The 25,342-nt window shown below is 45.1% G+C and overlaps 1 protein-coding gene across 1 annotated transcript in view; it reads left to right on the top strand.

Moving 5' to 3' along the window:
- Window positions 1-25,342, top strand: part of SF3A1 (splicing factor 3a subunit 1) — a 145,606-nt gene that overhangs the window by 38,976 nt on the left and 81,288 nt on the right. The window contains exon 5 of the mRNA XM_078667241.1: window positions 23,200-23,274. Within this exon, the coding sequence (XP_078523367.1) occupies window positions 23,200-23,274 (75 nt within the window). The remainder of the gene's footprint in view (window positions 1-23,199; window positions 23,275-25,342) is intronic.

The following is a 25,342-nucleotide window of genomic DNA, read 5'->3' as shown; positions in this document are numbered from 1 at the left end:
GACCAGGTACTCCGTGTCTGACAGTACCGGCCCAGTTAAAACGCTTGGGGCACCAGTGCAAATCCTGGGAGTCTGAGCAATACCCGGCCTGCTGATGCTTTGTGGTGGCTCAGACACTGGAAGTAGGTACCGCTGCCTTCCCCAGTGGTTAATCAGTTATTGGTCAGGTGCTGTTCTGATTGCACAATTCATGTATACCTACCTGAAGGATATGAGAGACCATCTCAATCTACTTCAAAACTTGTATTTTGACCCCACCCTCCATTTCTCAGTGGGGCTAGATATTGAAAGTTTATACACCAGTCAACCACAAGAAGCCACTTTGGAGACTATTGAGAATATACTATTCAGGGAAGATAAGAATTGTAACACCCCCAGACACTTTGTCCTAGAGTGTGATAGACTTCGAAAACACAGGACCTCAATGGGTAGTACCTTCGCCCTGAGCCTGTCGGGGCTGTACGTAAGCGATTTCGAGAGAATGCACATGCTCTATGATGCCAATCCCTATAGGTAAGAGATACGATTCTGGAGAAGATACATTCACGGCGTGCTAGTGCGGCAAGGAAATTAAGCATCTGTTCAGGAATTCATGACCTGGCTTAATATCAGAGATAACTTTTCAAAATGTACATGCTCCAAATATCGTATCGAGTTAGCCTTCTAGGATAAACATCTTCTCAGAGGGTACGAAACTACAAAGCGACATATAAGAACAGCTTATTAGCATTTGATACCTTTCATCTATGTCCCCTCAGGGAGTACCTTCCTTAGAGCCAGTTATTGAGAATTTGTTGCAATTGCAGCAACCTTAGGGATTACAAAGCACAAGCCCATGATATGATGGAGAAATTGAAAGAAAGGAAATGCCCAATCCAAATCATAAAGAAATGCAGCAAACGTGCAAGGAATCAAAATAGAGAAGCCGTTCTGGAACAAACAAACAGATCCACGAGCGAAGACATCGTGACCTTTTCCACCATTTACTGCTGAGCATCCAATTAGGTGAAGAAAGCTAGCCACAAGCATTGGAGCATCATCACCGCTGGTGCTCTAGAATGGCCAATGTTTAGTGTGCCATCTCACGAAGAGGACCGCAACCATGGACCTGGATAATAAATTGAAATGGACAATGAAACACACCAATTGCAAAACCACCCACATGGTCTGCATGATCACGTGTCAACTCTAGTATTTAGGCATGACATGCTGGAAGTGCAGCTAGGGTAACACTGCAGTAACATCAAATGCGGCAAGATAACTAAACAGATGAGTAACCATTATCGGATGGAAAAGCACACAAAAAATAATTTGGAATAGATTGTCCTAGAGACACTTGACAAGAATGATGCAAACATAGAGAGAACACTCTTCCAAAAAGAGCAACGATTGGTATGTCGCCTTAAAACCTTTGAAAGAGGTCTAAACAACGAAATCCCTTAGCTTGCATTCAGCAAATAACCCAGAAGACTTCTGCAACTATACTGTACGAATAAAGAAAAACACAATCCATTGCAGTCCACTGCAAAGATCATCCCTGAACAAATGATTAAAATAGCATAAGAGACTACTCTACCACTCCCTATACTGAGCCCCTACGTCCCACCGAACTACAGTATGGGTACATCTCATCACGATGAGGCACATTACCCCAAGATATATATCACTTTATCCCCTAGGCGTCCACAAACTTAGTATAATTGAGTGTTATTAGTAAATTGTAGCTGATTAAACATACATTTCGACCACTTTATCAGTCCTTTGAGCTATAACTTGAACCGTCATTATTTTACACTCTTTATCATCACTTTAGAAAAATGTATGGGCACAGTCACCTCTATGTCTATTACTGCTTAGATGATTACTTTTGTATCCCATTTGAGCCATTTAATCACACACTGAACATTTGGGAAATGTTTTGAGGTTTCTCTTGATACACCTGTTTTCACTTAGAATCATTTACCCAGGGTTTGTAAACTGTGTTTTAGAATGACCACGTCCTCCCTTGCGTTCAGATAATGATGATTTAGTTTGGGATACCGAGGGCTCGTTATTGACAAGTAAGTGAAATTAGCAGGCGACAGCCCCCTTAACAAATGCTATTCATGTAATGTGATCCCTCCCTGTATGAAACTGCTTCCACAAGGAGTCTCACTGAAGCAATAACAATAAGTATAGCAATAACATGGGCGAGCCGCCCATGTTATTGCTATAGATTTAAAACTGCTGTATGTATGTCCAAATGCTACAAGATGCATTTTAAAACACTCTATTAACCATGAGAAATAACCAACTGAAAGGAATCAGTCCCAGTGCATGTTCAAGTTAGGAATGGAGAGCCCAGCTCCGCTCTATTAACCAAGAGCTATAACGGACTCTCCCCCAGCATCTCCTTTAAGGTAGGAAAGCTATGCCCAGCAGTAGCACACTGCTTAAAGTGGCACCTCAATTACAATAAGGCCCGCCAGTTCTTTCAGACGTTTTAAACGATATCCCAATTCATTAAACTAAACGATTCAGAACTTAGCAGACACCATTCCTTAAATAATGGAACCGGAACTTTGAGGATTTTTAAATTGGGCATGTCACAAATTCAACTTATGATGAAATGCAGAGGGTACTAATTCTTCTTTGAGCAGATGATCCAAAGGTAACACATTTTCACAGAAAAATACTGACTGCACTTGGTGCATCATTATTAAAAAAAAACACTGCGGTATTATACAATTATAAGGGCATACCAAGAGCCTAACTACACTTGAAGTGGCTGTATAAGAAAAAGACCAATTTATAAATGGCACCAAAAGCCCGATGACTAATTCTACAGAAAATCACAACAGTAACTTAATTTCCATGCAGAAGATAATGCCTACTCATTCATGTGAACATCATAACCTGTCACTCTTTAACTCGCAAGCTGTGCTTTATTGTAACATTGTCCAGATTGTGGTGCCTGTCATTTTTTTAATCTTCTAGATTGTCACAATGCCCTCGCCTCACCTGTAACCTATGAGGCGGATTGAAGAAAATGATACGGTAATACAACCAGAACTACTCTTACCATAAATTATATACTTTGCCCATGAAGCCACGTGCAAACACCTATATTATATAATACAACACTTGTTTATGGCGAGCGGATATTTAAATACCCACACGGTTGGTTATATATATAAATATATATATATATATATATATATATATATATATAAATTGAAAGATGGGAGTCACTATCTCCCTGGTTCCCTTCCCCCTCCCCTCATTTCAATTCACCAGACATAACAGGAATATTTTTAAAGTGTTTCTACTCCATTTCTAACAAAATTGTTTTTAAGATGTCCCCCCGTCCCCTACCATACATTTGCACGTACCGTGCAAAATACCGTATGATCCTAAAATATATGGTTACATACGAATACTCGATACAATGCAGTCTGAGGCTAGAAGGTATTCAGTTTACATTGCATTTGCTAAATGTGTCGAAATAAGCAGAAATGTAATATGACATACCTGCTGGTCTTGAATCATGAACCTTTTTCTTCCCTAATGAATTATAAGCTCCATGGAAGCCAGTACAGCTTCCAAAAAGTTATTGGAATGATGACATGCAAGTAAAGACTTATGGGTCGACCTAGTGTTAATAAGGGATCAGTAGATCTTGGAAGTCAGTCCTGATGAAGGCCTGGACCCTTGTGGGCAGCAGAGGCTGAAACATCTTGACTGTATTTGTGTGATGCTTAGGGTAAATTACACTTCCGAACAACATCACCACCTCACCTTTTAATCTTACCCCTTCTATACTTCACCTATATTAAACATCAATTTTCAGATATAGGAGTTAATTTTAAAATTCATTACACAGGATCCCACCGAAACTTTCAATCGGAAGGAGGCAGTACTCACCCAGGGAAGCAAGTACATAGGTATGAAACCCAATGAAAATTCAGCCCGATTCAACACCATAGTGGTGATCACTTACACCACCAGTTGTAATTATTGGTTGAGGCTTTTGGGTCGACAACTGTTATACCTCGTTAACTGAAAATCACCTAGTTCACTCCCCTTTGATTTAGATACGTTGCCTCTGTGGAAGCTGAGTGAATTCTTCATGTTTCTGCCTCACCCCTCTCCCCCCTTTGATTGTTTTGTTTCGGGCTGTACAAGCCAATTAGAGATGCCTCAAAGAAGAGTGACGCAGAAGCACACAGATGGTAAGCAATGGGAGGGCCCCAATCTCTTATTGTAAACAATAGTGTGTCGCAAGCAAGATGCATGTTTTCGCAGACTCTACCCTAAAAATAGATTTCTACGTATGTTGCTTAAGCAGCCTGTTGCTCTTGTATAGTTTTAGGAAACTGGGAGTAGATCTGAAAACAACAAAAGTTCCCAGGATGCTAATTAAATTCAGTAGTGAATGCTGATCAAATACAATTCTCTACCCTGGTTCCTACATAGTTAGTATTCTTAAGAGAGAGGGCACACTTTTGATTGCTAGAGCATTAGTTTCTTCCTTTCAATACACTGAAGTCACCCAGTTGTAGGGACCAAAGAAGCATATATGGGAAATGAACCCCTGTCTGTTCTATATATCACTTATACATGTCCTCTATCAGTTTTGTAACTCATTAGAACAGGGAGGCCCTTTTTTGCGACTAATATTACATGTGTGTTTGAAGTAAAGTGCCCCTTTTTAGGTCTCGCTATAGGCATTGCTTTAGCAATGCTTGTTGACATGGTCATCCCCCACTTTTTGCCTGGTACATGATGTCATTTTGACAAAGTGCACTGGGTTCCTGCTAACCAGGTCCCCAGTGTTCGATCTCTTGCCCAACACTGTACAATTGTTTCCCCAACTGGCAATACCTTTAGCACCCTCTGTAAGTCCCTAGAAAATGGTACTGGGTACTAAAGAGGGTCCCCCAAGGGCTGCAGCATGAACTGTGCCACCCTAAGGGACCCCTCATCAAACACATGCAGGCTGCATGTTTTGGTGCAGACAAAAGTGAAAACACAAAATGCCACACACCCCTGTGTGTAATAATACATGTGAGGACATACCTGCATGAGCAGTTATGCCCCTTACTGGTCAGTTCCATTACTGCCTGTGCAAGTCAACAGGGAAGCCGTTTTAAATGGGCGTTGAACAGTGGCGAAAGGAAGTTCCACAGCTACATAATGGCTTAACTGAAGAAATGGATGTTTGGTATCAAACATCTCGTTTTCATAAACCCACACTGATTTCAATGTTGAATTTATTAATACGTGCACCCAGAGGGCCCCCTGAAAACCTAGTAGCCTCTGGTGTATTGGCTGACTGGTGCCTACAAGCCAGCCACCTTAGACAGATTTCTAACATCCCAGGGTGAAGACTTTTGCTCTCAAGAGGTGATAAAGCCTGCTTGGAAAGAGGGTGTTCACACCCCCTTCCTCAGATTGACCTACTGATTAGCACTCCTAGGGCGGTGAGCTTTAAAGAAGCTCCCTCCTTTAAAATGTGAATCTGGCATCACTCACAGGAGAGGAGACAGGCACCCTTTGTCCAGAGCCTTTTGGAACCAGGACAGGTGGGAAATTAGCTAGTTAGGTTGGCGTGCCCACTCCCAGGCTAGTACCACCCCTAAGGTGGCCTAACCTGATGTTGGTACAACTTTGGTACGACTTTTCAAAAGTGGCCATCTTTAACCCTTGGACTGTGTTATGCCCACTTCCCACAGCAAATGGTCATATAGGGGGCATAGTGACCCCAGGGGTAAGTAACCCATTGTCTACTAACCAACATTCCCCTAGCGCCCCTAAATTCTGTGTTTCGGGGAGTCTATGGCACCAGGAAATCAGATCCTGCCAACCTAAAAGATTTAGAAGGATGTGAAGAGTTGCATCCTGCAAGAACTGAAGACCCAGCAGCTGACCTGTCGCCAACCCTACCTGCCCGCTTGCTTACTCTGACAATTGCACCAAAAGTCACCTTGCCACCCAGGAGACCTGCTAGCATTTCACCCAGTAACCAAGACCTCACCAAGAAGTAGCATACTTGCTTCCCTGCACCCTGCAGGCAACCAAAGACTCCCGTGAGGACTTTGTGACCGCAGGAACCGGAGGTCTGAAGACCCCAATCGCTCCAAACCAGAGTTGAAGTGGGCTAGTGGTCTCATTGTATTCCCTCATCTCTACATAGGCCAAATACACAGTGATTTCGCCACCAGTGAACTTTCTGACATCACCTGCAGCCTCTGCAAGAGCGCCCCCTTGGGTCGTGGAGAAGAGGACAAAAGGTGTTCCTATGTCCCTGCGCATCGTGAAGCAATAGGCTAACATTGCAGCTTCTAAAAATTGCGCTAAGCGTCAACTCTTTGAACTGAATAGAATCCGTATTTAAAAATCTACTTCGCTGAACGATTTGCTTCTGATGCCTAAACATATTAAAGATACTTGCTATTTTTATACATTGGTGTGGATCTCCTCCTTGAGTTGTGTGTCTCATTTATGGACCGGTGTGTGTATTTTCATATGTCTTTCATTCCGCTGTGATAAGCCTAATGCTGCTTGACCACATTAACCCCTACCATAGCAAGGCCCCTTGTCCAATCATAAGGTAACCCCTGGACTCTTTACACAATATCTCATTTGATATATCATCTAAAGAGCCAGCTTCCTACGGTGTATTAAACTTACTTCTCTCTTTTTGGATGCACACAAGATTTGAACTCTTTCGCCTGGGTTCTTCGTCAGTTTTTAACTGTGCAGATCATTCAACGAAATGTGCCTCTTGTTGCACACTATTATTGCATTCATAATCATGACGGGGGCGTGGCTAGCAGCCAAACATGGCGGCTGCTTAATGTAGGAGCTCTGCAAGCGAAGCAGAGTTTTTAAGCCATCCGATCAAAATATCCGTCACAAGTCTGGCCCCAGTGGCAGTTCCCGAGAGGAGGAAGCAGCCTGCACCATCCGGTCCAATCCCGACACGCGACCGATACCGGGAGCCGCAGCTACGGCGGAGCCAACCTGAGGCCTGCCGTGCAGAGAACAGCACCGATCTCCAGTGCTTCAGAGGCCGGGCAGAAGTGAGGGTAGGGCGGACGCAAATAGCGGAAGTGGACCCAGCCTCCGGAGGCTTCAAATAAAAACCCACCAGCGGACCTTTGCTGGTGGACAGGGCGGTGAGAGGACATTTCGGCACCGTGCTTTCGGCTCCAGACAGGGCAGAACACAGCCGCGATCCCGGAGGACACCGACGTGGGGAGCAGATGGCCCAACAAAGCGCTCCCCGCGGTACATTGTGCACCGTGTGCACGCGTCCCTGACAACCGTGAGACACTGCTGCTCTCGTGGAGGGGGGGATCGCCGTGGCAGTGGGGGTCGCCTGTTTGCCTCCATAAAACGGCTGCGTGACCAAGCGCTGCTGAAGCTGATCGTGCTGCTCGCCTTGGCCTCCATTGCCCGTGTGACTGCAAGTAGGAAGGGTGTCGTCGAACGTTGGGGGCTGAATAAGATCCTGCACCTGAACAGCGTGTGGAGGGGAGCCGGCCGCGACTGTCGGAGTGACGAACATCGGACCCCACAGCCACGGCACTATAGCACTGACCCGGAGGGAAGGGGTACCGAATCCTACATATAAGCTGCGTGTGGAAATGAGTGGGCGAAGGATCACAGCTGACAGAGGACCAAACGTCAGACACCACAGGCGGTGAGTCAAGCCACTATAGCACCGACCCTGAAGCACGAGGGAACAGTCAACCGCCCCCAAACCCTCGGAAGTGTAATAAAGGCAAATCCAGTGGCACCCCCCCCCTATAATACCGCACTACTCGTACAACAGGGCACTGAAACGGAGGGACACACGGAAGGAACTAACCGGCAGCATAACGCAGCCTGCATTCGTCAGCAGCAATTTCTTATCTGCACCACGCACAGTACTAGCATGCTTGTTCAATTTCAGGGATAGAGATGCGATACTTCAAGCTGCGAGAGTCTCACCGCCCATCAACATCCAAAACTCGACGCTGGCCTTTTTCCCAGACTATACGGCTGAGGTTGCCCGACGCCGGAAAACATTCCTTGAAGTCAAAAAAGCGCTGCAAGCAAAAGAACTTCCGTACTCCATGCTGTTCCCGGCAAAACTGCGAGTCGTGGCTGACGGACAGGCATGGTTCTTCGATACACCTGAAGCAGCACAGGACTGGCTAGAGGGCTGGCGACAGGTAGGGACGCCTCGCCGCAACAACAAGGGACAGCGGAATCAACGTGGAGGGATGCCCACAGAGACACAAACGTCAGGATCGGGACATCTGGAACAGACATCGGAAGCAGGGTCGGACGACGGCAGGCAACGGCAAGAATAACGAGGCCCGCGACTCTATGGCTCGGAAGGAAATCTTCTCCTGTCGCGAGCAGGCTGCCCTTATACTCCAAAGCGGGGGACGCTGGAAGGGACAGACATGACCGCCGCTGCATGAGACTCCAAACCCCCGCAAGCAAGTACAATGGGTTGGGGAAGGGTAGAGCACTCTGCAAAGTTGGGGAGGCGGGCGGTTCTATGTCCGCTGAGCAGGGAGGGAGGTGGGGGTGGGGGAAGTTAAATTGTTTTGGTTCAAGATCTACACGTGGAAACGCACTATGTCAAAGAAGGCACACTCACATCACACAGGCAGGGAGCTCCCACCACACTACCCTATGTCAGATCACCCACAACCCGCCGCCCTTGATGGCATGACACGCCACAATACGGTCCCCCCTCTCAAATTACTCACTTGGAATATGCGAGGTCTAGGAGACAAAATTAAGAGAGGGTTGGTGCTAAGAGCAATCAAGCGACAAGGCCCGGCACTGGTTCTGCTCCAAGAATCGCACCTTACGGGGAAGGCGTGCCGAGCGCTTGATAGACGGGGCTATAAAATGATAGCACACTCGGAATTCACCTCTGGCTCAAGAGGGACAGGTATACTGATTAAAACGACCTCTCCTTTCATTGTCCTACAACACAAGATAGACGACCAGGGTCGTTTCGCGGCGGTCCATGGGCAATGGGAAGGCCGACTTTTGAATGTAGTGTCAGTCTACATACCGTCAGCCCTCCACTCGACTGCGCTGCCAGCACTGGGAGAATTTCTGTCGACTCTCCCACAGGGAGACACTATCATTGGGGGAGACTTCAATTCCATAATAGATCCGACACTTGACTCATTTCCCATACGGACACGTGCACCCGAACCCTCCAGACTCTCAGGATTTCTGGAGGCCATGGGACTAGCGGACCTCTGGAGATACAAACACCCCACAGCGAAACAATACACATACCATTCACCAGTCCATAATAGTCTATCTCGAATAGACTATTTCTTGGGGTTAGGCAATTTACTGAGTTGCATCGACACCGTTGACATGCTACCCAGAGGCATATCTGACCACTCTCCAGTGGTAATGACCCTCTCCAGTTGGGAAAAGACACAAAAGCGAGTTTACCCCATATATCCCACATATTTCGCGGTCCCTAAAATAAGAAAAGATCTTAAGAGAACACCCACCCATTACTTTACTGAGAATGAATCATCGGTAGAGTCTCCCACAACCTTATGGGAAGCTTATAAAACAGTCTTGCGAGGACAGGCAATTGCTACCATTTCGGGACACAAACGCATGTACCGACAGGAACTCTCAAAACTAGAACTGGCACTCCACTCAGCGAACACTGCACACATGACGGACCCCACACCAGACTCCGCACACACGTTAAAACTATGCCAGCAGCAATATCAGGACCATCTCACAACGCAAGTCGTTGACGATATCAACAATACGGCCGATAGAATCGATGACATTAGTGACAAGGCAGGGAAAATGTTGGCATGGATGGACAAGAGAGGAGGGAGTGCCAGGGGCATACAACAACTGCATGACCGGGAGGGACAGCTGCGGTCACACCCTGAAGATATAGTAAACATATTAGCAGAACATTTCCAAGCAGTTTACACCCCAGAGAAGGAGGTAACAGAACAGACGGCTCAGGATTCCCTAAATCACATAACATTGCCAACGCTTCCGCCAGGAAGCGGTGCTGGAACTGGAGGCAGAGTTGACAATGGAAGAAATACAAAGGGCAATCACGGCAATACAATCAGGAAAAGCTCTGGGCCCGAACGGGATCCCCATAGAGTGGTACAAGTTAATGTCAGACAAACTCAGTGGACCATTGTTAACAATGTATACTGAGAGTTTAGAGAAGGCGGAACTCCCGCTGGAGCAACGCACTGCAACGATCGTAGCCATACCGAAACCCGGTAAACCCCCGCATCGTCCAATCTCCCTTCTCAACGCAGAAGCTAAAATTCTTGCGAAATTATTGGCTAATAGACTAATGACTCATCTCCCCCTTCTGATTCACCCTGACCAATCGGGCTTTATGCCTAACAGAAGCACGGCACTAAATCTCAGGCGGGTGCATGGGATCGTGGCGCGCGCTTCTTCTTTGTCGGAACCAGCGGTAATACTCTCTTTAGATGCCAAAATGGCATTCGACATGGTGGAGTGGGAGTGCCTATTCGCAGTTCTATCGCATATGAGATTTGGCCCCAAATACATTGCTTGGATCCGCCTTTTGTACACTAACCCGGTGGCGCAAGTGACCGCTAATGGACACATATCACATGCATTCCCATTGGCGAGGGGCACCCGACAGGGCTGCCCCCTGTCCCCATTGCTATTTGCCTTTGTGCTGGAGCCACTGGCGATACTGCTTAGATCGACGCCGCTACTGAAAGGAATTGGCTGGCGTGAAGGTTGGGAAGACAGAGTTTCGCTCTACGCAGACGACATGTTAATCTATTTAACAGACCCAGACAGGGGCATCCCAGCACTTTTAACACTTTGTGACACACATGGGCACACATCTGGCTACACCTTAAATTGGTCGAAATCGGTAACCTATGTTCTAAAAGGGCCGCAGCCTTCGCTGACGGCGGATTGTCCACTAATGATAACTACAGACTCCTTCAAATACCTAGGCATATACATCACCAATAGTACGGTGGACTTCTTCGACAAAAATCTAAAACCTCCTCTGGAGCGGCTGCGTGCCGACGTAAAACAATGGCACCCTTGCCGTTGACCCTGCTTGGCCGAGCTGCTCTCTATAAAATGATGGCACTTCCTAGATTCTTATACGCCCTAGAGAACACCCCTTATCAGGTTCCACCGCGATACTTCCAACAGGTCACAGCGTTGGTCTCTAATTTACTGTGGAATAACAGACCGGCACGCATCGCTCATATTAAACTGAACAAAAGCTGGTATGATGGGGGCATTGCACTGCCGAACCTGCAACTATATTACTGGGCCTCACAGCTCAAGATAATAAACCAGTGGGTGCACGCGTCACAGGAAGAACCAGCCTATAGGGCAGACAGGGCGCAATTAGGAACAGACAACATGCTGGCCGTTCTTTACAACAAACACCAGGTGACAAAGCTGATAGGACCCACGAGGGACACAGCCGTGCTGTGGCACACAGCGCAGGCGAAACCGGGCTGGAAAGGAAAGATCACCAAACTCACACCACTCTGGGACACTAAGACGCTGGGGCGACGGCGCCGGAGTAAGGGGTTTACACAGTGGGACAACATTGGCATATCCATGGTGGGAGACCTATGGGACAAGGGTACTGTGATTCCATTCACCCAGTTACAACAACAATATGACCTGGGACCAAACGAAATTTACAGATATGTGCAAATCAGACATGCATTACTCCAAGCAATACCCGTAGACACCGACGTACCGGAATCCTCACCACTGGAGGACAGACTACTCACTGATTACATACCACACAGCGCAACTTCACTTACATATCGGAAACTACTCAACAACATGCCAGACCCTACACTGAAATTGAGAGAGCGATGGACAGAAGAGGTTGGAGACATAGATGACTCAGAATGGAATGAGGCATTGGCATCCCCGAGGGAGGTGGGAATCTCAGCCAAATTTAGATTAGTGCAACTAAAGATCTTACACCGCATATACTATACTAGGCCCATGCTCCACAAATTACATAGAGCACCGCACCCGTATTGCCTACGTGGTTGTGGCGAAGAGGGTACACTGCTCCACACACTCTGGGATTGCCCACTTATAGCTGAATACTGGCGTCAGGTGATGCGCACTCTGTCACAGACTCTTAATACTTCCCTGGTACCAGAACCACGCAAATGTTTATTAAATCTATGGGACCCGACAGACTTGTCTAGACACAGACACGTGTGGGGCACACTAGCCATAATGGTGACAAAACGGGACATCGCTCAGAAATGGTGCGCACCTGACCTTCCTACAGTGTCACAGTGGTGCAGAAACATGGACTCGCTTATGTTTACAGAACGGGCGGTGTACGTGCTCAGAGCATGCCCCCGTAAATGGAATAGAATTTGGTCTGCTTGGAATACCTACAGAGGAGACATATGTGACCCGTTGTCAGAAGATGAAAGTGTCAGCTCAGACGAAGAAGGGGAGGGGGACTAGAAAAAGAATAGAAGGAGAATAGTTGAGAGAGGGAACATTGTGAGGCCGCATTTGACATGGAATATCTAACACCCCAGTCTTCCTGCACTTGTGTGTCAATTTGTGTGTTATCAAGGACTTCGTATTAACCAACGTAAAAGTTTGCTATCTTGAACCTAAGTTGCAAGTTGGATATAAAAATAAAAAAATAGACCTTAGACCTGACCGCATAGTGATTTGCATGCTAGTGTGTACCATAAGAGTTATTACGCCGCCGGGCCCCAGGGTTGTTGGCTAAATGGCTGTGTACCTCCCCAGAGACATTGGACAGCTAACGTAAACATCGCGGCCGGCCCACGGGGTTGTAGGCCTCAAGCTGTGTTTTAACTGAATGCACAATAAAGGTCTTTAAAAAATAAATAAATGCTGGACAACATTTTCTCAAGCCTAAAATCCTTGAAATAGGTCAAATCTATTGCTTTCTTGGGAAGGAATAAAATTTACAAAATAGTAACATGTACATGGTTGATTGCAAGGACATGTCATAGCATGGACACAAGGACGTGGTTCTAGACCAATCATTCATGTTAGGCAAGCTAATCAACCAATGAAAATTCCCCAGTCAACAGCGAGTCAACATCATCCTGTTACAAGCCCCAATAACAGATACCAAATACGGTTGTATATTGTGAGTGATTAATAATTTCTGATTCTTCAGTATTGTTGGTTTTAAAATTTCTCCAGAAGGTTTGAACAGTCAATTTTCAGGACATTTCTTGAGGTGGTAGTTGCGTAGCGTGGCTACTACCTCAAGAAATGTTTTGGGTTATTGAAGAATTCGGGGTGTCCAAGGTCTAACAAACTTTGTAACCTAATTTACCCAAGGAATAGAGGACCCCCGTTGTAAGTTTAAACAATCAATTAAAATATCATGATTAAAACTGGTGTCAGTAGTAATCCAAATCTTATGCCATAATAAAATTTGTTGCATCTTTATTAAGTCCGATATATGGCATCCCTAATTCAGCATGACAAATATGAGTAGCAGTACTACTTGTGACTGCCAAAATATATCTAAAAAAGGCATTCTCAATTAACTGCAGGGGGTGAGTGTTGGAGTAGCCCCGGATGCCTCCGCCGTACAAAGCAGTTGAAACACACTTAGCTTTGTATATCTGCAATAATTTTACTGCTGGGCGTCTTCTCAATTTTCTGGCGAAATTAGCTTGGACAGTTGAAGATTTCACAAATAATAGCTTTCTCGCTTGGATGGCCTGGAACCAGGTCCCCTTATGATCACAAGCATTGGCATAGCCAATAGGTCTCGCCTTTGGGAAATTATGTGTTTAGCGTGAATTTTTGGCTGTTGTAGAGCATTGTGGCTGCTATGCATTATGTTGAAAAGTTATATTAAAAAGTGTTAAGCATTTTTGTGACCTTTATACAAGCGAAGATGATATGATATATAATTGAAAAACCTTATTAATTTTTTTTAAAATAATCATTAGTCATCTGACTCTCTTGTCTCCATTTACTTAAGGTTATTCTTGCCGATTCACAAAAATACGGTGGATCCTCCTTTTCATCCAGTAGTGATACATTCAGGCTTTGTCCTTAAATAGCCAGATTTTTATGTTTAACTCCTAGTTCATAGCCACTGTAAAGTGATTGTTACTACTCCATCCTATTGATATTTTGTCGGCAACCACAAAATATTCAAGTTATATTATCTGCACTGGATAACAAATTGCTCTATACACCTATCTCTCATCAAGACAGGTTTAGGCTAGTTTTTATTTAGTGTTTTTTTTTTCTTCAAAGAAATAACACCAAGAGACTATTTTACGTTCTTGTTACAGTTCCAATTAATCAATCAATTAAGGTTTTATGAAGCGCATCAACTCGCCCGAAAGGGTCTCAAGGCGCTGAGGGGGGAAGGGGGATGCGCATCTTTCACGGAGCTCCGTCGAAGAGCTAGGTCTTGAGGTCCCTCAAGAAGTTTGGGAGTGACAGCGTCTGTCTGAGGTGGAGAGGGAGAGAAGGAGCGAAGGAGGGTCCTCCTCCTCCTCTGATATTCTTGATGCGAGGTACCGTTGCAAGGGATAGCTGGGCCGAGTAGAGGGATCGTTGTGGTGCGTGGAACGTGAGGCGGTGATTCATGTAGGTGGGTCCGGTGTAGTGAGGGGCCTGTAAGCATGGGTGAGAAGCTTGAAGGTAATTATCTTCTCGGCTGGGAGCCAGTGTAGTGTCCGTAGGTGTAGGCTGATGTGGCAGTGGAGTGGTAGGTTGAGGACTAGTCTGGCGGCAGCATTCTGGAGTTTGTGGGCTTGTTGATCCCAGCGTAGAGTGTGTTGCTGTAATCCAGCCTGCTGATGATTAGGGCGTGACTGACAGTTTTCCTGTGTTCGGGGGGAATCTTATTGAAGGTCTTTCTGAGTAGGCAGAGGGCGTGGTAGCAGGAAGAGGTGACTGTGTTGATCTGGCGGTCAATTTTGAGTTTGGAGTCGGGGATAATTCTGAGGTTGCGTGCGTAGTCTAGGGGGGAGGGGAGGGTCCCGAGGGCGGGTTCCACCAGGTGTCGTTCCAGGCATCGGGTGTGGGTCAATGATGAGCACCTCGCTTTTGTCCGTGTTGAGTTGTACGCAGCTGTTCTTCATCCACCTTGCGACTGCTTCTATTCCGTCTTGAAAGTTGTGTTTGGTGATGTTGCTTCAGCACACACTGTACGATAGCTACTTTGAGTCTCAGGCATACTTTTTCTCCAACTCAATGAAACATTAATGGGATTCCCAACATCCCCCTGTTAAGTTAACCTCTGTGTGGCCAAATGGCGTATGACAATTTCCATGAGTAACAACATCTGGAAAATGGACTCAAGCTCATTCAGTGTCCTACTTATTGTTTGGAAAAGAATCATGGAAGACCTAAAGTGTAACACTGAAGAACTGCAGTCGGTCAATTTGAGGGCTGAGTTCACAGTCCATATCCAAAACCAAGATATTGCATTCCTGAATGTGAGGATTAGTGTGAAACACATGAATTTGAAACCAACCTGTGCATGAAGCAATCTGTCACACAAGGGGAGTAGATTATTGTGTGGTTGGGAGATAATAATGTCAGTCTTTATCAGGTCCAGTTAGATTTTCGTAATAAAATCCATACCTCCGTCCTGGCTAGCTATGTCACAGAGCTGTCTGGCTTAATCAAAGCAACACGTGTAAAGCATTTGGAAGTATAAAAACAGTCAATGAATAAAGACACAGCACAATAATAATCTGGCACCAATTTACGAAAATCGTGTTTTTTTCATCTTAAATTAGACATCAAAGTGACAAAAATCTATTGAGGGAAACCATAGATATGAATTTTTGAAGGTATGTGAATCCCTGTAGTTCACTCCTAAGAAATGGAATAAATCACTGTAAACGTTTTAACAGTTTTAGCCCACTGACTAGTGTAGCGACTTCTCTCCACTTGGAGGAGATGACCATACCGTTGGCCTGAGCAGGCATTGTCTCTGCCCTCAGAGCGCGGGCCCTCAAGTGCAGTTGATCAGAAACCGATCTGTGGTGGCAGGCTGGTCTACACCAGTCAAGCAGTACACTAGAGAGTGGTAGTTTTTCAGGGGGCACTCATAAGCTGCCCTCTGAGTGAGTGCATGTATCAATAAATCCATCCCTGGAATCGGTGTGGGCTTATTAATATGAGCTGTTTGATACCAATCCTCATTAGTTTCAGTGAAGCCATCATGTATCTGGGAAACTCGTAATCATCAGTGCCCAGTACATATTCTCATAATGGTTTCCCTATTACCTGGCAATGTCCAAGAATTGACATGGACATTGTAGGAAGCTGGTTCTGTATATGGTATACCACTGCGTGGTATAGTGCACAGAGTCCAGAGATTTCCCAAAAGTGGACAGGGCTCACGGTAAACCCAAAGTGCTCTATTGGTGGTTGTGTGGGCGAGCAGCCTTAGGCCTAACGCATGAGTGTAAGACATTTATTGCACAACATTGACCAATAAGGGGCACACAACCCAAAAAGGAGATCCACATCAATTTTATGAAAATAAGCTTTGTTCAAGTTTTATTTTAAGAACAAAATCTTCGCAATAAGTTAAGTACGTTTTGCAGGAAAAATACTTAAGACTTTCAAAAGAGTACATTGTTATCCTATGGAGGAAAACAATAATGTGGTTATACAGGTTACTTACAGTTCCGGTCTTCAGGTTCAGACTGCAGGTGCCAGCGTGGAGACCAGGAGGGGTCAGCCAATGATGAACTAGAGATCAGGATAGCTGCGGAACCTGTTCTGTGTTGGTGGTCCACCTGGACAAGGGCTGGAGGAGTCTGGTGCAGAGTGGGCAAAACTTGCAGATTTGGAGGGCACCAGAGTCCTTTGTGTAGGTTTCTTGCAGACAGACGCTGTCCTTGGAAGTCTCTGGTCTTTGTCGAAGGGCATGCAATCTTCCTTGGGTTCTTGCAGTCGCTGGCTGGCAGACAGACGTCGTCTTCTTCGCAGAGTATTTGAAGCTGGAGACAAGCCGGTAGGTTTGGGGTCAAGTCAGTAGTAGTCTTCAGGCTTCACTGCATGGTCTCTTTGTCTTTCTTAGGTCAGCAGGTAACTTGTTTCCAGGTTTGGGGGAGCCATCGAAATACTAAATTTCGGCGTGTTTTAGGGGGTAGCAGGTAGGGCCAATGGGCACCTTACCTGGGGTGGTTACACTCTCTATTAAACCATCCTCCTGTGAGAGGGGTCATAGACCTAGCCCTGTTTGGAGGAGTCTCCCCATCTGAAAGATGTGCTTCACCTCAACTCTCCCACCTTAGGGATGGAGTTGGCAGAGTTAGGCACACCACCTATTCTCCTAAGTTTTCCCGCTGGTTTCTCTCCCTCCCTCCGTCCCCTCCCCGCAGTGTTAGTTGACATGGCACACAATGTGCCATGCCGACTTTGTCATTTTGTCTGCACCAGGCATGCATGCTGCAGTGGCAGTCGGCATACCCTAGGTGAGGGGGTCCCTAGGGAACCCTCTTCAGTCCCAATGCCCTTGGTACCCAGGTACCATTTACTAGGGACTTATAGGGGGCCTAAAGGGCCAACTGTCGAATAGTCTTTAGGGAAGAAGCAGTGGCACAGGGGACCTGATTGGCAGGGACCCTTCACACTACAGTTGAAACCACATCAATATCCTGGCAACAAGTTGGGGCTAACCATGTCAAAAGAGGCACTTTCTCACAGACATCACAGGGGCATATCTACTCATGCAGGTATGTCCTCACTTGTAATATAATGCACACTTCCCTTTAGGGCTGTAAGGACCTATTGTAGGGGTAACTTACATATTACATGCAGTGTTTGGAGGCATGGCACACGTGTGCCATGTTGTATCCTGACTTTTCTCTGCAGCTTGTCCCGCAGCCTGCAGTGGTAGTTTGCAATAGTACGATGAGGGGTCCCTGGGAAAGGCACAATATATGCTGCTGCCCTTAGGGACCCGTTTTAGTTTCCCTGCCAGAGATACCATTTACTAGGGACTTACAGGGGGGTGCTAAAGATCCAGTTGGGGGAACAATTGTACAGTTTTAGGGAAAGAGATCTGGCACTGGGGAATTAGATAGGAGGAACCGAGTCCACTTCTGCTAAATTATGTTGAATCATGTTTCAAAAGCACTCTGATGTAGTGGTGAACAAAAATGAAAACCCATTTGAATAGGAAACCAATTAGAGGCCTAATATTGAGTTCTCAGAGTTTTATCTGCTGTTCTCTAAAGATAAACAACATGGGCTATTTTATGCATTTCCTCCATTCTCCTGTGACAGTGCGGATCAGAGCGAACAATTCCACCAAAATACTTTCCACTTGTATTTTGGATTTCGTAGCTGTAGGAAAGTGTCCCCTTTTGCATGGTTACTTCCTAACTTGTTGCCAAATACCTGATGTCAACTTGACTAAGTGTGTGCTGTAATCCTGCTAACCAGGCCGCAGCACCTGTGTTCTTTCCCAAAACTGTACTTTTGTTAACCACAATTGACACACCTCTGGGCCACCTGTAAGTCCCTTGTAAAAGGTACCACTGGTACTAAGTGCCTTGTGACCAGAAAAGGCCTCTGAGGGTAGCATAATACATGCTGCAGCCCTCAGAGACCCTCACCTTAACACCCCCACCCTGCCATTGCAGACTGGGAGTTTTGGGGCAGAACAAAGGGAAATGAAGAGTCGACATGGCACACAACCCTGTGTGCCATGCCAACCAACACGGCCTGAGACATGAGTAAGTCACCCGTCTAGCAGTCCTTACAGCCCTAAAGGCAGGGTGCACCATACCCCAGGTGAGGGCATAGCTGCATGAGTAATATACCCCTACAGTGCCAGTGCCATTCACAAACAGTGGAAGTTCAGTTGAGCCATTTTGAGCACATGGGCTGGGAGTTTGTCAACACTAAATCCACATCTCCATGATGATTTTACTGAAGTCTAGGAGGTTTGGTATCAAACTTCCCAGCAAATTAAACATACACTGGTGCCAGTGTTGAATTTAATTAAATATGCACAAAGAGGGCATCTTAAAGATGCCCCCTGAAACAAGCATTTGCAATGCAATAGGTCTCGCATTAGGAAAGTTTGAGCTATTGGTATTGTAAATGACCAATTTTTTATTTGTGTTGGTTTTGAAAATAGCGAAATTAATAGCTTTGTCATTTACAGTGCCAATAGTTTTAACTTTCGCAAATGAGACACCTATAGCATTTGTAACGCAATATGTGTTGTATTCACATGACTTGGATGTATTAATATTACAAATAACAATGGCTTGTAATTTTTTAAATAATTAATACGTAAAAAAAGGTTATTGTAAATTATAATGGCAATAGCTTAAACTTTTGTAAATAACTTTTGTGAAGATTATGTTCATTGTATTTTATGATGAAAATGCAAGAACAGAAGTGAAATATTAACATCTTTTTGTGACATTTCTAATACAGCTTGAAACATTGGGAGAACATATTTGAACTAGTTGAAAGTTGAATGTTATTGTTGAATGGTTGCACAGATTGATGCTATGGTGGCGCTGAGTGATGTTGTGGTGGCGATGAGTGATGCTGTGGCATCAGTAATGCTGTGGTAGCGCATAGTGATGTTGTGGTGCCCCTGAGTGATGCTGTGGTGGTGCTGAGTGATGCTGTGGCGATGCGATCGATAGATAGAGAGTGCGATAGATCGAGTGAGGGCGATAGATCGAGTGAGGGCGATAGATCGAGTGAGGGCGATAGATCGAGTGAGGGCGATAGATCGAGTGAGGGCGATAGATCGAGTGAGGGCGATAGATCGAGTGAGGGCGATACATAGATAGATAGTGAGGGCGATACATAGATAGATAGTGAGGGCGATACATAGATAGATAGTGAGGGCGATACATAGATAGATAGTGAGGCCGATAGAGAGAGAGAGTGAGGGCGATAGATAGTCAAGGCGATAGATAGATAGTGGTATTGTGTGGAGTGTGTGTTGCATTCAGTAGAGTGTAATTATGTGGTGTGTAATTATGTGGCACTGAGTGGGATTTGGAGTGTGTGTTGCATTGAGTGCAGTGTAATTATGTGGCGTGTAATTATGTGGCACTGTGTGGTATTTCGAGTGTATGTTGCATTGAGTGCAGTGTAATTATGTGGCGTGTAATTATGTGGCACTGTTGGTATTTGGAGTATGTTGCATTGAGTGTAGTGTAATTATGTGGCGTGTATTTATGTGGCACTGGGTGGGATTTGGAGTGTACATGTAGATTTTATTTTCATCATTACCATATGCACTCAAAGAGTATTAAAACACTGTATCAACCTTGTCAGTAGAGATGGGCGCACAAATCATTGCAGCTGTTGTAGTTAGCCACTCAACACACTTATTTTCTTCAGCTCTTTCTTGCTGCTCTGACCAATAATGAGTTATGTTATACAGGGGCCGACAATGTCGCAGACCATCGCGATGAAACAATAACAATGAAAGTAAATATTGCCAAAAAATACTCTATGTGCTTTTATCCGAATTGCATCAGAGTGCACATGGAATAGAGAGGTTGGATCAAGAAATGCACGTGCATGTGGCTTAATGGCGAGAGCGGTCGACTTTGAAGCTGTCTCACCGGGTTCGAGTCTGGTGGGAGGCTCAAGCATCCTCTAATACTGGGCAAATCTCCCTGTGCATAAAAATGAATATGTCCGTATGTAACGTAACTGGTGCTCAAGTAAAGCGCTCTGATACCTTCGAGTCGAGTTAGCGCTATATAAAACTGAAAAAAATAAATCGGATATCAAAAGATTTAAAATAACAAGAGACACGGAAGTAGGACTACAAAGTGGCAGCATTACCATAGCGCATGGAAGTATTAGCACAGCGCTACAGTAATAACACTCCCCAACGTAGGACAGATGTAACGCGCAGCTCCAGAGACATCGCTGTGTTCAATTAAACCTAAAAGTCAACAGAGCCACCTCAAAAGTAACAAGCATTGAGCATTGGCCATGAAAGAGACACGGCCGTGAAAGTGAAAGCATGGCCGTGGGCAGCAACGGCAGGGGTGAATTGGGGGGAGGGGGGCGGGGAGCGGCGCTCTTTTGAAGTCGGTGGGAGGGAAGCACTGGTGAAGCGTCGCGCTTCAAGATCCTGGGGGGGCGGGGGGGGGAGCCAGCGAGTGGGAGGGAGGAAAGGAGCATATGGGGATAGGGTGTGAGTGAGGGGGAGCAGAAGCCTTTGATGGTGGGGTGCGAGGCCAAGCGCGCGCCTGGGGAAGCTTCATGCTCCAGTAAACAACATGCATTGTAGGAAATCCGGCTGGTTCAAGAGACTTTGGTTCAGATGTAATAGGTTTCGAGTAATTAAAATTACTCGACCTAAAAACGACAGACTCTGGTGTGGTTCTTGATTGACTCCCAGCCATCTGCCACCACCAGACAGGTTTCCGGACTCCTGGATAGAGAGCCCTCAGCTCTCTGGGTCCGGAAACAAGGCACATCCTGGGCAGAGGTGTCATGCCTCACCCCCATGATGGGCAGGGTCCTCAAAGAGGGAGCTTCAAAGGCCTGCTCCCTTTGTTAGCTACCCCATGCCCTTTGCTGCTATCAGCAACTGGCTCCCTCCGGTCCTGACCCACTTTTTGGGAGCAAGAAATTGACACTCTGCACCCAGTCACCCTAGTGCTGTTGGTGGTGCCCGTTGAGGGCCAACATGCACCTTGGGGAACCTTGGTTCTAGCCCCCAAATCTACAATCCTCAAACCGTTTTACTCGCCTGCAAACTTAACACTTTGTTTTCTCCATAGGACTGAGATTTTCTCTGAAATCTTTTAAGTGTTTAACTGTACACAAAGTAACCTATTGCCTTCACAAGATTTAACCTGCATGCAAATGTCCTGTGTTTAAACTGTTATGAGTGTTTCATACCACACTAGATGAATAATCTAAAAGTAATAACAAGCATTTTTGAACAGTTTGGAAATCATTTTCTTAGTTGATAAAGTAATCTGAATGTTCCTACAAATCCATTATTCACTATATTGCTCAAAGTAACATTGTATGAAGAGTTTAACTTACCTGATACTAAGTAAATCTTGGTTCTAGAAATATAACCACAAAATAACAACTTTTTGTACGAACAATTGATCTGGATTCAGTCCTTGAGTGAGTGATATCATTTCTTGCTTGAGTGTGTACAATAAATGCCTAACACTACCCTCCTGATAAGCCTGACCTTAGCCTCTGCTATACCTCTGGGGATCCACTGTACTTTGTGCACCCTATACCTTACCTTAGTATAATATATTCAGAGCGATCTTCCTACAAGAGCTTCCTTAGAGAGAGGCTTCATCAATTACATTTTATGCTTCTCGGATCCATTATCTTAGCCCAAAGAGTTAGGGCCTTCGTCCACAGCCATTCAGTCCCAGCCTATGGACCTACTTACTGCTTATATGCAGAAGCCATTGCAGCGATCTCTTTGATCCATCTTCACATGCCTTAATTTCTTATTAGGTAGTGTTTGTTCCTAGCTAGGACCCTTTAACCTACCACACTGTTGTCTTTGTTCTAACTCCACATACTCCTTTTCAGTGACTGGGGTGGGAGAAAATAATTTACACACTGTTTCTTTTTCATTACAATTTTACCATTGTATTCATTTATCGTTCCCCCAGCTTTTTCTTGGAATCAAAATTTTGTTGTAAAAGAAAACCAATAACCCTCCTGTTGATGTGCTGTTAAAATCTAGTCAAGTTGAAATTGGACAAAGTCTATACAAGCATTTCTTTTCTATCCCATTTTCACAGCTGCGCATTCTGTTGACATGCTTCTACTTGTTCTATCCTTATGGTATACTTCTTCTGTTCTCATGACTGCATTAAGTCGAGTGTGATATGAGATGATGGAGAGGCTATCGCAGAAATGCCTCCATGTGGTCCGTCAGAAGACTGAAGCAGGTTTTTGTTTGTATTAGTAACCAGTTTGTTCTGTAGCCAGTGCTGGAAACCTGGTATGGAGGATGGTCGAGATCTTGACTTGACAACAGTACTTCATTGGTACATATATGACCATGGGCTGGCAGGAGTTAAGGAAAAGGTCTTATTTAGCATCAGTGATGCACTGGGGGTAGTCCCCTTGGATCAAAGCAACTGAATTGTCTAGGTCATTTATCACTTTTTTTTCCTTTTACAGATTCTGATCCCCCCGAAAGGTTTATTGGTAAAATTGAAAAAGGAAGCAGAAAGCCCAAAAGATGTTTTAGATCAGGTACATAGTTATGCTTTCTGTCCGTTGTTTGTGTGTTACTGTTGTCTCTTACCATTCTGCTTCTCTTCTATATCTGTTTCTTTGTGTGTTATTTTCTCATTCTCAATCTTATGCTGATTAATACTACTGAGGTACATCTGGTGATTGACAATATTTGGTAACTTTATGGGTATAAAACTGTGGGCCAGGATCATGGTGTCACCCTCAATTGGCGACCGTATCTTTTATCAAACCATCACATTTTAGTGGGATCCTCATAGTCATCAGTGAGAAGAATGGTATGCAGGGGCAATGGGGAACGTAGCCTTTCCTACTGTTAAATATTTTGTGGAGCCCACAAGTCCAACTTAAGTTCCAAATGTACACTGACGATTCCTAACTCTGCTTCCAGGGGCGCATCATCCCTAAAACAAGTTTATCGCTGGATGAAAAAGCACTATCTTTTTCTGAACAGCTTGAATACCACATTTCTGAGTGGGAGATCCTGCAGATTTTAGTAGTTGAATGGACTGGCAACCTAGGTTTAGGCAGAACAGAACCTAAGGGTATGGTTTCATATAAAGCTTTCTTTTGACCACCAAATATCTATGGTACTTTAACATCAACTTTTACTTCTTGCTCTGAGAAAAATCCACTCGGTGCTACAGTTACCATCCCATATTGAACTGACCAAGGCATTGGTCTTATTAAGAATAGACTGTGGCAAGGTTGCCTATATCGGTGCTCACAAGAAAAAGATCTCAAAGTTTCAGGGTCTACCAAATCAAGCAACAAAACTCTGTTTCAAGCTGAAGAAATCTATTGGATCATATTTCACCTGCACATCAAAAATCTTTATTGGCTGCCAACAGCTCAGTAAATAAAATTCAGACTGCTCTGTGCCATCTCCAAATCTTGGGAGGTTCATGGCACCAATTGTTTACAGTCCCCTTTCCCACCCTGCAGACACAACAGTGATGGGAGATCTATTAAGTTAAACAGGATTGTAGTAGACGGATACAAGTGCAAGAAATGGGGATTGAGATTCATATTGTTACTGATCACTCAACTCTGGATTGCAGTGTTCCCAGAACATCGGTGCCTTGCCTATCTGGTTGTGTTCAAGAACAAACTAAAAACTCACCTCTCTAAAGTGGGCTTCCATCATACAAACTCTTTTTAGAGTCCAAAACGACCACAGAAGTCATCTTTTAACTTAGTAACTGATGGGTGATTCTCAGCTGACCTCCACTGTCGCTATGAGAGCATGGCCACCCAGGGACTTCGCTCATACCATCAATTGCACTACAAAGTGGCTACCAGCACAAGGTATCACTTATCAGAGCACATAAACACATCGCTTAGGACAATTCTAAAAGAATATTGTGATATACCGTTTAAGGTGTTGCATCTTGGCATGGGGTTCTTACACCTGGCACAAGATATTCTTTCTGCTACCTGGATGAGACAGATGTGGGGGTTTGCTCCCTTCCTGCTGGCCCGCATGTCTAAACTATGCCCAAAGAATCAAAATTTCCTCTCACCTGCCAAAGGGATGGGTGCATTATTCAAACTCTGATTTCCGGGATTTGGGCAGGACTCTTTGGGGTCCAAGGGTTGGGGTTGAGGTTGTGAATAATGTAAGGGATGGCTGTCACCCCCCCCAACTCTACTCTTTAAAGAAAACCATCCCTGAGCCTAAATTACACATCGGCACACTGTCCCTATTTGCACCTTAGTGCATCTTTAATCAGGTGTGCCTGGTGCAGACCAAGACAAAAATAAACACTGCCCTCAGCGCAAGTGTGAGGTCTGACATTATGCACTTTTACCTATCGAGAACCCAGGGGCCTAATATCCCACTATATTGCCTGTTGTGCAAAATAGACTAGATGGTGTAGGAGTGCAGTCATAGCTCCGTGGGGTTAGGTCTATTTCTCCACATCATAGTAATAAAAAACACAAACGATTGCAGGGCACTACTTAAATAATTTAAAACAAAGAACACTGTCTAGAACATAATTATATGCCAATATTTGAAACTGATATCTCAGTTTGTTAGTTTTGTACCTAATACACACATAAACAC

The sequence above is a fragment of the Lissotriton helveticus genome, chromosome 11 (genome assembly GCF_964261635.1).
Source record: "Lissotriton helveticus chromosome 11, aLisHel1.1, whole genome shotgun sequence".
NCBI classification, from domain to species: Eukaryota; Metazoa; Chordata; class Amphibia; order Caudata; family Salamandridae; genus Lissotriton; species Lissotriton helveticus.
This window is presented reverse-complemented; position numbering and strand designations above follow the sequence as displayed.